General features: G+C 34.1%; 1 protein-coding gene across 3 annotated transcripts in view; it reads left to right on the top strand.

The window, feature by feature from the left end:
• The window catches only part of LOC127855128 (endoplasmic reticulum aminopeptidase 1-like), a 57,387-nt gene that overhangs the window by 21,458 nt on the left and 23,035 nt on the right, over window positions 1–12,894 (top strand). For all 3 annotated transcript variants that reach the window (XM_052390512.1, XM_052390513.1, XM_052390511.1), the window contains exons 8-12: window positions 4,700–4,834; window positions 5,641–5,772; window positions 8,506–8,684; window positions 9,295–9,377; window positions 9,843–9,967. In XM_052390512.1, the coding sequence (XP_052246472.1) occupies window positions 4,700–4,834; window positions 5,641–5,772; window positions 8,506–8,684; window positions 9,295–9,377; window positions 9,843–9,967 (654 nt within the window). The remainder of the gene's footprint in view (window positions 1–4,699; window positions 4,835–5,640; window positions 5,773–8,505; window positions 8,685–9,294; window positions 9,378–9,842; window positions 9,968–12,894) is intronic.

Genomic DNA, 12,894 nt, shown 5'->3' with positions numbered 1-12,894 from the left:
ATTGTGACTATAAGACACAACTAGAAGGCCTAAGCATGACTAAAAGGCAGCTGGTTGATGTAATTCAATCATTGAGCAAAGAAGCCCTAATGATTCTTGGTTACCAGTCACTTGTACAATAAATATCCTTTTCGAGCAAAGAAGCCCGCACAATTCTTTAATTGCTTGGTCCTATGAGTCCTAGTGAACAATAAGCCAGTACAACTGTGTCTCGATTATTTTTTTTAATCACAGGTATTCCAATTAAAATAGGTTGTAAAAGTCTCTGAAGAGAAATGTTTTCAAATTCCTTTTGAAAATGTTTATTGATGCGGAAGTCCGGATGCTTGATGGAAGGTCATTCCACAGTTTCGGACCAACAACTCCGAAACTCCTGTCCATGAAAGTTTTTCTCTTTGTGGGTTTCACATCATAACATCCGTCATACTGAGACGGTAAATCGTAGGTTACGTGCTGGTACTTTTTCTTTTAAAAGTTCTGTAAGGTATTTTGGCGCGTTACCAACAGAACAATTATACATGAAGTTCAGTAATTTGAATGTTATCCTAGCCTTTACTGGTAGCCAGTGTAGTTCATACAAGGCATCTTTTGAACTGTCATATTTCTGTCGGCCGAGTACCAATTTGGCACACATGTTTTGGATACGTTGCATTTTGTTTATTTCGCATTGAGCTGTTCCATACAAGATGAGATTACAATAATCTAGATGGGATATTACCAAAGACAAAACGAGTATTTCTGTTGCTTCTTTTGTTAAGTATTTCCTTATGTTTTTGATTTTAAGGTAGTTGTACATGGCTGTACGGCACTTAATTTTGATTTGTTCTTTAAAATTTAGTGTTTCGTCTAAATATGCACCCAAATTCCGTATGCATTTTTCTGCTTTAACAGTGTCACCAGCAATATCTATTTCTTTTGATTGACATTTATTTAATTGGGGTCTACTACTGAAGATGATGAATTCCGTTTTTGATGCGTTCATTTTCAGTTTATTCTCGTTCATCCAGTTGTTAATAACGAGTGCACAACTTAAAAAGTTCTTGAATGGCAGTTCTTTCAACAGAAGAAGATGTAGGTTTGAATCGCTTTTTTGCGGTGTGGTCGTCTGCAAAACCGTAGACTGTGATGGAGGGAGGAACGACATCAAACAGTGTTCCAGCGTACGTCAGGTAGAGCCATGGACCAAGACAACTACCCTGGGGGGCACTACACTCCAAAGAACGTGCCGCCGATAAAGCTGAATTAACACTTATGCGACAGCTTCTTGGACGAAGATACGAGTATATCCAGTTTAGTGCCGTGCCACATGCACCGTATTGTTTTTGCAACACGTCTAGTAGAATGTCATGATCGACTGTATACAAAAAGAAGCACTCAAATCAAGGGCAATAAGTGCTGTAACCTCTTGTTCTTCCATACCTTCGAGTATATCATTGACTAGTCTAAGTAAAGCAGATTCACAAGAATGGAATTGTCTGTAGGCTGACTGATTTTTTGGAAGGAGATTGTTTTCATTTACGTGTATATTGAGTCTAAACAGAGCAGCCTTTTCAATCACTTTCGATAGAAATGATAAGTTGCTCACTGGTCTATGGTTGGCATAACTCAGGTCTAGTCAAATTTTCTTAAGAAGTGGTCTTACCATTGCCTGTTTAAATTTTGAAGGAAAAACTCCTTGACTCAGAGAGAGATTAACCAATTTTGTCACGAACGGTAGTAACTCGTTTGAAAATGATTTTAGTACTCTTGTTGGCAATGCATCTAGTTCGCATGATTTTGTTTGAAGATGATTGATGATCTTTTTCACTTCATCTTGGGTTAGCTCCTCGAACATACCGAAACATGGCACTTCCTTGTGATCGGGTGTGAATTTTTCGAAACTTGCTAGGGCATCTCGAATTTTGTTAATTTTATCCAGGAAGTGATCGGCAAAATTTTCAGCTATCGCGGTGTCGCTTTCACCTTCCGGCATAGGGTTATCAGTATTTTTTCCTGTTAATTCTGATACAAGCTTGAAGAGTTTTTTAGAATCTCCGTGAAAATCAATTACTTTTTTACTAAGCGATCGTTGCTTCTCTGCATTCAACTAGAAAGTGTATTTATTTCTGGCATTTTTGAAAAGTTCATATTGGTCTGGTTGTTTGTATTTTCTCCACATGCGTTCCAGTTTGCGTGTTTTACGTTTTAGTTCAAGAATGTTTTCATTAAACCATGGTTTTGGTGCACGACACATTTTGTTTTTCTCAATGTATGGAGCCTGTTTATCAAGAATTCTACAGATTTCATCTTCAAATTGCTCTACAAAAGTATCTTCTTTGTCTGCTGTAATTGACATTTCATTGAGGTCGTTAGTAAATGCTGAGTGGTCTATGTTTTTAAAATTTCGAAATTTTATTGTTTGACTCTTGATTTTTTCTTTTTGTACTTTGGTAACGACTTTAACTACACAATGGTCCGAAAAGAAAGGGCCTGGTTCACACGAATTGATTTCAATACCATTTGTAGCCTCAGAGATTACTAGGTCAAGTGTATTTCCCTCTGTGTGTGTGCTGAAATTAACATGTTGTTCCAAACCCATTGCTACAAGAGAATTCTTTATTCAGTCACAACACTGTTAGTTTTGTTAACATGCAAGTTGAAATCTCCAAGAATCATAAGATTTGAATAGTTGGGTACAATGTCCTCCATGAATTCGAAAAATTCTGTTAAAAATTGATGTTCAGTCCCTTGTGGTCTGTAAACGCCAATTACATTAATTGTAATGTTTTTGAGAATCAGTTGCCATATACCATGTTCAAATGTCCGGGTATTACTACTTGACACTTTTCGTACAGTAACCCCAGTCCGACAAGTTAAAGCCACTCCGCCGCCTGTTCTATTTGAACGATTTACAGTACTCATTGTATAACCATTTTGATTTATGTCTGAGGTATCTATTTGGTGTTGCTTTTCATCTGAGAACCAGGTTTCTGTGAATACGCCAAAGTCGATTTTTTCTTCTCTCAGATATTGACCAATCAAAACATCTTTGTTTCTGACAACAGAATGACAGTTCAATGTAAGGCAAGATATTTTTTCGTTTAGACCATTTAGTGTATTGCATTTCTTGGGGTATGAGAGGTTGTTTACGTTTGCATCTGAAATGTTTTGTGTGCTGTGTCTTTTCAAAGATGTTACAGTTGTAATTTGTGATGGTAAACTTTGTAGATTATTTAAATTTACTCCACTATTTGTGTCCCATACACGTAACTCTTGATCTCTACCGCCTCGGGTACCTCTATATTTCAAAAGATTGTATTGCGTTAAAATGGTTAACGTTCCTTTGTTTGGTATTGTATGATTTCTCGACACTGCAGATAAATCCAATAATTGGTCCCTATTATATCTAATCAGACACATTGTGATTGCAAGTATGTTAATCCGTTTAGAAAGTGATCACCACAGGTAAAATATTAATCCGTTGAGAAAGTGTTCACCACAGGAAAAATATTAATCCGTTTGATAAAATATTCCCAAAATTTTAACACAGATCAAACAGTTTCTACTAATATTCTACTTTTAGCATATCTTTTTTTAAAGATAAATTAAGTATTGCATCCGTCAAACATTAATGAATATCACTGACAAAAATCACATTTTTCCTGTCACTGGTATTCTCAAAATAATCCGAAATATGAGAGCACAAATTTTGGCAGCCTACACTTTGGCGCTCACACTAATACTAATGAGTGATGTAGAAAGTTCATCAAAGTACAGTGACATAGGAAATTTATCACAGTAAAGTGACGTAGAAAGTTTATCACAGTACAGTGACATAGAAAATTTATCACAGTACAGTTCAGTAGAAAGTTTATCACAGTACAGTGATGTAGAAAGTTTATCACAGTACAGTGACATATAAAAGTTTATCACAGTATAGTTACGTAGAAAGTTTATCACAGTACAGTGACGTAGAAAGTTTATTACAGTACAGTGACATAGAAAGTTTATCACAGTACAGTGACCTAGAAATCAACAAAAATTAAGGACTCACATTGATACCGACCAAGTTTCTTGGGCAATGCTGATACCAATATGTTAACTCATATTTGTAAAATGTTTATCAATGATTGTCTATGTCTTGTTGGAACAGATTATTGTGTTATTCCCAATAATTTACATTCTACACTATACTCATTCATTTAAAAAAGTATGCCTTTGTGTGGCTTATGATGTTGTGTTTTTTTGGGGGGGGAGGGGGAATTTCCCTCAAATAAGCATATTAAATATAACGATGTATTCATTGGGGTCTACAGACACAAATTATTGGTCTAGTCAGAAAAAATTCTCATGTTTCTAGTTTGTCAGTTTGCCAGCATGTGATTACAAGTCAGGAAATCATTTATTGTTTGTTGCCAGGGTAGCCAGTGGTTGGCGTCCTTGTTTGTTGCCAGGGTAAACAGTGTTATTATATATGTTGTCACTATTACCATTAATGTTTGTAATTGTCGTCAGAACCAACAGTAATTATTGTTATTGTTTGTTGCAATTGCAACCAATAATTGTTGTTTTATATTTTGCAAGGGTTATCAGTGATGAATTTTATTGTTCGTTGCCAGGGCAGCCAGTGTCTTTATTTATTGTTTGTTTCTATGGCAACCAGTGATTGTTGTAAAGCATGTTGCCAGTGCCATCAGTGATTGTTGTTGTTTGTTGCCAGGGTGACCAGTTTGTGACCGATGCCCTCCTACGTGCAGCCTACCTGGACAGCCTTGCCAACTCCCACCCGATCAGTCAGCCTGTCAGCGACCCAGGTCAGATCAACGAACTCTTTGATGCCATCTCATATTCGAAGGTAACACTGAATGCATATCTTCTAGGCATCATGAAGGTTTAACAGCTGTAAAATATATACCTATGAAACTACCATCAGCTGTCCAAATGTAATATCTATGAAGGCATGACCAACAGCTACAAAGATCATGACCTTGGACAATGACATCTAAAAATGACCTTGAAAAATGACACTTTTAGGTCTCCCTATTTGTATGAAAGTAAAATACTGACCACTTCAAATTTAATTTTTCACTAATTCACCATGACATTAAAAAATCTTGGCAATACAAAAGTTTGTAAGGAGTATCAACAGTGATCATGACTCTCATAAAATATTGATGAAAAAAAATGCCATATACTGTGAAAAATGCAAGCATGTTTGTCAGGCTCTGTGTTCAATAAAACATTCTTAACCCTTTTATGCCTAGTGTATAGAAAAAAAGGCCTTGGCAAACAGCATAGACCCTGATGAGACGCCGCATGATGCGGCGTCTCATCAGGGTCTGCGCTGTTTGCTTAAAGGAATTTCTGTAAGAAATATTCTAAATATAAAAATAAATATACTAGAAATAATTTTGGAAATAAATTGATCCAATTTAGAAGGATGGGAGAGTCCACTAGGCATAATTGGGTTAATATCAATCATAATGGACACTCATATAACATAAAATAACAAATAAAGTAATATCATACAAGTCAATATCTCTTACCACATTCAGACTGAGTATTTTTCTAGTTTTTGTGTGTGAAAAAAAACAACCTGACACAATTTAAACAAATTATATTAGCACATCCACTTCATGATGCATCATTCCATTGTACCAGGGAGCTTCCATAATTCGGATGTTAAACAACTACATAGGAGAGGATGTGTTCAAAGCAGGATTGGTCTCGTATCTCAACAAGTATAATTATGGCAACGCTCAAACTCAAGACCTTTGGAGCTCGCTGTCTGAAGTAAGTGTAGTCAGTATAGCTGGACTAAATTGAATGCGAGCTGATTAATTTGTGTTGTAGTTGTGTTTGGATTCGTTTTCTTCTTCAATGTACATGTATCTTTAACATTTGAACAGTTAAATATTGTATGGTCAGGTTTGCATGTGTATACACTGCTTGTTTATTGTCCCCTACCGGTGAAACCGGAGGGAACTTATGGTTTGGCTCTGTGTGTCAGTCTGTCGCACTTTTCTGGATCCTGCGATAACTTTAAAAGTTCTTTATATTTTTTCATGAAACTTGAAACATGGACAGATGGCAATATAGAGATTATGCACGTCAATTCGTTTTGTTCCTACATCAAAAATTTTGTTCCTACATCAAAAATTGTGGTTGCTATGGCAACAAATGGAAAAAAAAAATAAAAATTACTGACAATGGTGGAGTTTCACCGGTAGGAGACCATATTGCTTGGAAATCTCTTGTTTTCCCCTACCGGTGAAACCAGAGGGGACTTATGGTTTGCGCTCTGTGTGTCAGTCTGTCAGTCTGTCTGTCAGTCCGGTACACTTTTCTGGATCCCGCGATAACTTAAAAAGTTCTTCATATTTTTTCATGAAACTTGAAACATGGACAGATGGTAATATGGAGATTATGCACGTCAATTCATTTTGTTCCTACGTCAAAAATTGTGGTTGCTATGGCAACAAATGTAAAAAAAATAAAAAATACTGACAATGGTAGAGTTTCACCGGTCGGGGACCATATTGCTTGGCAACCTCTTGTTTGTATTTATTATTATCAGTTTTCATCAGTTGTATTAAAAAAAAATATTAAAAGCTGCCAATACATATGTATAAATTAATAAAATTTAAGTCACATTTTTATAGGCAGTTTGTATTTCATCATTTTGGAATGATTTAAAATACACTGTAGCACTTTTCATGCCCCCGAAGAAGGGCATATAGTGATTGGACTGTCCGTCTGTCTGTCCGTCACACTTTGCGTTTAGGTTTTGAAAAATGCTCATAACTTCTATGTCGCTTCAGATAGCAATTTCATATTTTGCATGCATGTGTATATGGACAAGGCCTTTCCATACGCTCACAAATTTTGACCCCTGTGACCTTGAACTTAGGGTCCGTGTTTAGGTTTTGAAATCTGTGTTTATGTTTCGAAAAAAGCTCTTAACTTCTATCAAGCGTTTATAGGGGGCATAAGTCATCCTATGGTGACAGCTCTTGTTATTTCCTAATTGGGAAAAGTACCTGTACCCTACCAATTGGGAAAAAAAAGTGCAAAAAACCCTGAAATTGGAAAAATTCGGGTCGTGAAATCTCCTTATTGGGAATTATGGGTCTTTATAATGGCTTGGTATCAATAGCACCACAAATCAACTCAAATATTGATTTACATTCATTTTGGCTTGAAATGTTCAGTGTCAGTGCTCATTTTAATTGTTAACTTGCAGATAATGCACTTCTGGAACAAAATTGACGAAATTTCCCTTCCTATTGGGAATTTTCTATACTGCAATTGGGAATTTTGTAGTTTTTCTTCAGTTGGGAAAGTTACCTTTTACGGGTACATTATAAAGAGGGAAAAAATGGCTGTAAAATAACCAATTATGTGAGAGTTTACCTAATCCTTTTAATTTATATAAAAAAAAACTAATCATCAGTGAAAGTTGCACAAATTATTGCATCAAATATAAACTGAATACTTAAAAAATACTTGGTCATGATAAACTGATTTATCAGTCACTTTTGTCTCTTATCAAACAAACACTATTTTAGGAGCTGACTCCAATTGCTAGTGTGAGGTAAAATCATGTTCGTTTAGTACATTTAGAAGAATTGTTTGAACTTGATAAATTGAAAACAAATTAAGCAATTGTGATGAAAGTTGATGCATAGATTCCTTGTATCTGTAAATGTCACATGATATTGGTGAGATCAAGGTCAAGGTCACTTAGAATTAAAAAAATGGTTTTGGATTAATATTTGAAGAATATATTGAGCAAATGTCATGCAAGGATAGATACATTGAACAATTTTATTTTATTTTTGATATGGGGAGTATATTTGGGTCAAGGTCAACAGAAAATGTCATTGTTGCTAAATACAGGACAATGGTTTCCACTCAAAATCATTGTTTATGAGCCTTTTCTGATATTAAACAAATAAAATTATACTTAATTATTTGATAGCAACAATAAATTAATCTTCTATCCATACAGTTTGGTTTAGACAAAAATGCTGGGCACTCTTATAATTAGAACAAGAAAAGTTGAGTCTGGTGTCCTGTGAAAGCTTTTGTTTGCCAAATTGTTATTCAGTTATCTATGACATTTTGTTTGAAAGTCATGCACCTACAGTGATGATAAATGATTATGTGTTGCAAAATATACAAATATTTAATACCTTCGCCTTAAATTCGTTTTGTTTTTGACACAGTTATTTTAGTTTTCAATACTGCCTTCAGAACTTTGAGAAACTTTGTTCTTTAATTTTGTCTGCCATCTGGTACTACACTAGTTAAAAAAAGGGTTTAAATTGGTATATATGAAATATAATTCTTTATTATTTGAGATCAGCATGAATATCTACCTTATAGTCAAATCTCTTGGGATTTTATATGGGGTGGATTGATTAAAGGTCAAGGTCACTATTACTAAAAAATATACTCAATACTTTTTTAGCTGGAATTTCCATGATCAAATGTATATAATTATGTTACTTTGTGATTTTTCAGGCTGCAAGTCATGCCAAATTGAACACAAATGTAACCCGTCTGATGAACACCTGGACTGGTCAGACTGGGTACCCGGTTGTCAAGGTAACTAGGTCAAGAGACAAGATGACCTTGACCCAGTCTCGGTTTCTTCTCAACACATCACCAAATGCCCAGAATGGAACACCTTCTCCATATGGGTATGATGTTTGCTTGAAGCTATCCTATCAACTTATCTTCATAAATATTCAGTTCAGATTCTAGTCTTCAATGATAATATTCAAGTGATTCATAGATCTTTATTGTAGATAAGTTCTATCAAATGGGATTTTTTCAATAGAACTTTCATTTTTATAAAACTAATATAAAAAGTTTTCCCAAGTCACATTCTATCATTGTTTGTGCTAACAATGTGTTTATTGCAAAATATTGCTTTAATACTAAAATAATTCTTTGATAATCATAATTAAGCTTTAAACAACTGTGAAACCAATATTATTTGTTGGGCAGCAACTCTTATATCAGACATTATAAGTCAAAAATATAAGGTTCTATCGAAATTCCCGATTTTACAAATCTACATAACTTTCTTTCAAAGAAATTAAATTGAATAACATTATAAAACTGAAAAGTGACGGGACTTTGTGCTCTACAGTGCTACATGTTTTACTAGTGTGTCTATTCACTGCCTAATGTAAATTTTAAAAGGCTTTAAAACCTTTCAAATGTGTCTGTTTTTATTTTAGTGAGTTACTAATAGTTCATATTACATAATCTGTGTTATGTTCATGTTACTCAGCTCTTCTGCAGGTACAAATGGGAGATTCCTTTCTGCTATACCACTCAAACTGAGCCTGAAAGGCCTGTGAAACAATTGTTAACAGATGTAACAGGTTGTATTTCTTCTTATAAGTAGATATATCAATAATGCTTTTCTTTTAAATGCATAGCTTATAGTTATTATCAACATTTTTTGACAAATTAAAAAAAGTGTTTTGGCTTGATAACTTGTAAACAAAGTAAGCATGTCCTACAGCTACAAACGTAGAGACTGTATATGAAATTAGTTCAAACCTATTTATTTAAGCCAGATTGCATAGAAAGTCTAAGGCTTACCCAGGTAATGAAAAGTTTGTTTCCTGACAAGAAGCAGTACTTGGGGTCTTTGAGGAGGCTTTCACACTGGGGATCGATCCTGTGACCTCCTGGTCGCTAGGCATACACCATATGCATAGCAACCTTTTGATCTAAGTTAGGGCTATTATGGGATGTCTGGAGTCAATAATGCATAACTTAATCAAGAGTACTGGTTTCTTATCATACATTCATACATATACCCTTTCTGTTAAATCTTACAGCAACTGTGGACGGTATCCTAGGTGACTGGGTGAAAGGGAACTGTGGGATGTACGGTTTCTATCGAGTCAATTATGACCCTGACACCTGGAGGGGCATAATAAGGCAGCTTAACCAAAACCATACTGTAAGTGCAGGGCCATCTAAGAGGTATATGTGCCAAAATCTAAGAATTGCCCAAGCACTTTATAAGTTAAAGAGTCTTTTACTTAGGTGCTTGGGCTATTCTGAGATTTTGGCACATATTTTAATGCGTAGAATAAATTTGAAATTGCATTAAGGGGACATGTTTATAATTTTTTATGTCCCCCAGTCTATACTGGGGGACATATTGTTTTTGCCCAGTCTGTTTGTTAGTTTGTTTGTTTGCATCAAACTTTAACATTTGCCATAACTTTTGCAATATTGAAGATAACTTTATATTTGGCATGCATGTGTATCTTATGGAGCTGCACATTTTGAGTGGTGAAAGGTTAAGGTCATCCTTCAAGGTCAAAGGTCAAATATATGTGGGAACATAGTGTTTCACAAACACAGCTTGTTAAAATATATATTTTTTTAAACAAGTAGACACCATAATTTTTTTTTAAGATTTAAATGAAACGTGATAATCTACAAGTAAATTATGATTTAGAAGCCGAGTAAAACATGGCCCCAATATGATTGGCTCTGTAGCTATCAATACTGTCAGAGCTTGACAGTAATGGTAGTCCATTGTCTCGGACAACCAAAACATCTTATCCCATGGGACAAGTTAAAAAATACAAGCCTTTTTTAATTCTGTGATAAACAAGCTGGAGTTTCAATCCAAAATTAAATCTTGATATAAAAATGATAAAGCATGAGGCATTCTGATACTTTCAAACAGCACTATATTATACTGTTAACAAGGAGGATAAATGAGGCAACACTTAAAATATTGTTGGTTTGCCCTTTACCGACCCTAGATTTTACAGGTGGGTAGGTAGGTAGGAAAATTATTTTATTTTATTTGAGAAATTATATTTTTAATAACCTTATAGTTCATGAATATTTAAAACACTGTTATTAAAGCACTGTTGCAGTGTACGAAGCCCTATTTACATGTAGCTTAACCATATCTTGTTTGCTGTTTTCTTGCATATAATAGTGATTTTTTTTCTTTTATTTATTACAGCCTGTGCCAGTTGAATTGGGAAAATAAGCGCGATTAACCATGAAATTGGGATAGATAGCGTGATAAACCATGAAATTGGGAAACATTAAGCATTATAAATATGATTATACGTAACAGAATTAAAGATTTTAAATTGCTTTTAAGTTCATGTTTGACAGCATTTTTATATTATAAAGTGCTGCTTTAATGTCTTCTTACCATGAAGATAATGTATAGTTAATATCCATCCACATGCATATTAAACTTGCAATAATCTATAGATTCTTATAAACCATTGAATTTAATCATAACCTCTTTAAGAGTATTAATTTAATTCAGTATTTTTAAATTAAATATCATATGGGGAAACCATTAAAAAATATAAACAAACAGGCTTTAGTGTTCTTGTTGTGTTAATCACAAAACTTAATGATATATTAAACAGAGTTAAAATAATATATTCCATTTGTTTACCTTTCAATATCTTGCACTTGACAACCTATTTCAGTAAACTGTACAGCGTGACAAACATAATAAAGCATAATATGCGTATGAATCTGAGCATACACAGATCCACTAGCATTATAAATCAAAACATGTTTGTCTCTTCCCTTATTCAAACGATACTCATCTTACATGCTTTAACTTTGTGAGTAGACTCAGCTCCAATTTTCCAACACTCGTTTCTGTGACGTTTGCGTTAATTGACACACTCATTAAATTATATCCTAATAACCATATGATATCGGTCGTTAACTTGAATGTTATTTATCATTTCCGCAGTTCATCCCAATTTCTTGTCTGCTTGCTGCCATCTTGGATGTGTGTAAAAACATGCATGCTCAAGCGGGATACGTCGGTATCTTCCGCAATATAAAGAGAGATGCATGGATACTGGATAGCAACGTAAAATCGTATATATTCGGCTACATTCGCAAACCAAAATGTAATTCAGTTGTCATTTGGCAACAACTCGACAAGCTCTATCAGCATATGAAATTGTAACTATCGAAGCGACCTAGATCGGTCAGGGGCGATAAGAATGGACAGGATAATACGCGCATGACTAAATATTGCAGTCGGCTCTTTTATGATCAGCAAAAAATACTAAAATAAAAAAATTGCGTTTTCAGAAATTGCAATAAAAATTTTGGGTCGGGGGGTTAAAAGTGGGTCGGTTGGTAAAGGGCAAACAAACTTAATTTTAATTTAGGCCTGATATAAATTGACTGAAAACACTGCTGTAATTAAAATATTATTTTTAATCTTTTGACACTCTTAAAAATTTCCGGTAAGATTTGTTTGTTCATAGATAAGCATGTTATGCACAATAAAAGGCTGTTAAAATATGATACAATGGCTGTTGTAATGTTATGTTTAATTTACATAGAGTAAAAAGAAACTTTAGAATGGGGGCACTTGAAGGCAGATTGGGTATACTTTTGATTGTATCTGGGAGGATTCTTTCAAAATATCTCTCTGTATCTTTAAAGAAAATATAATCCTCATTTTTAGATATAAAATGTTTAAAAAAAAACTTTTGACAAATACAAATAAAATAATTATTTAATGCTTTTAAAACTGAATCTGCTTTTGCACCTTGGTTTTTCAAATGTAAAATAAATAATAAAACTTTTCTATCAATATAAAACTAAAACATGGACTGTGAAATGTATATTACTCTATTTCAGCGAATATGAAAAGAAATAACACGGCAAGAATAGTAGCCTGATAGGCCTGAGGATTCTAATTGATTAATCTTCTTTAATTAATATTTATTTATGATGTTATATGACCCCTATAAGTCTGTGTAAAGTGGGTAAATAAGCTATACTTAGTGTTTTCCACTATGTCATATGTATCATTTTCTGTAAATAAATTAATTTCCAAGCATTTACAATCTATGCTTGCTCAGATTT

Source organism: Dreissena polymorpha, chromosome 13 (assembly GCF_020536995.1).
Source record: "Dreissena polymorpha isolate Duluth1 chromosome 13, UMN_Dpol_1.0, whole genome shotgun sequence".
Taxonomy (NCBI): Eukaryota; Metazoa; Mollusca; class Bivalvia; order Myida; family Dreissenidae; genus Dreissena; species Dreissena polymorpha.
The sequence above is the reverse complement of the archived record's forward strand: the minus strand, read 5'-3'. Positions and strand labels throughout refer to the sequence as shown.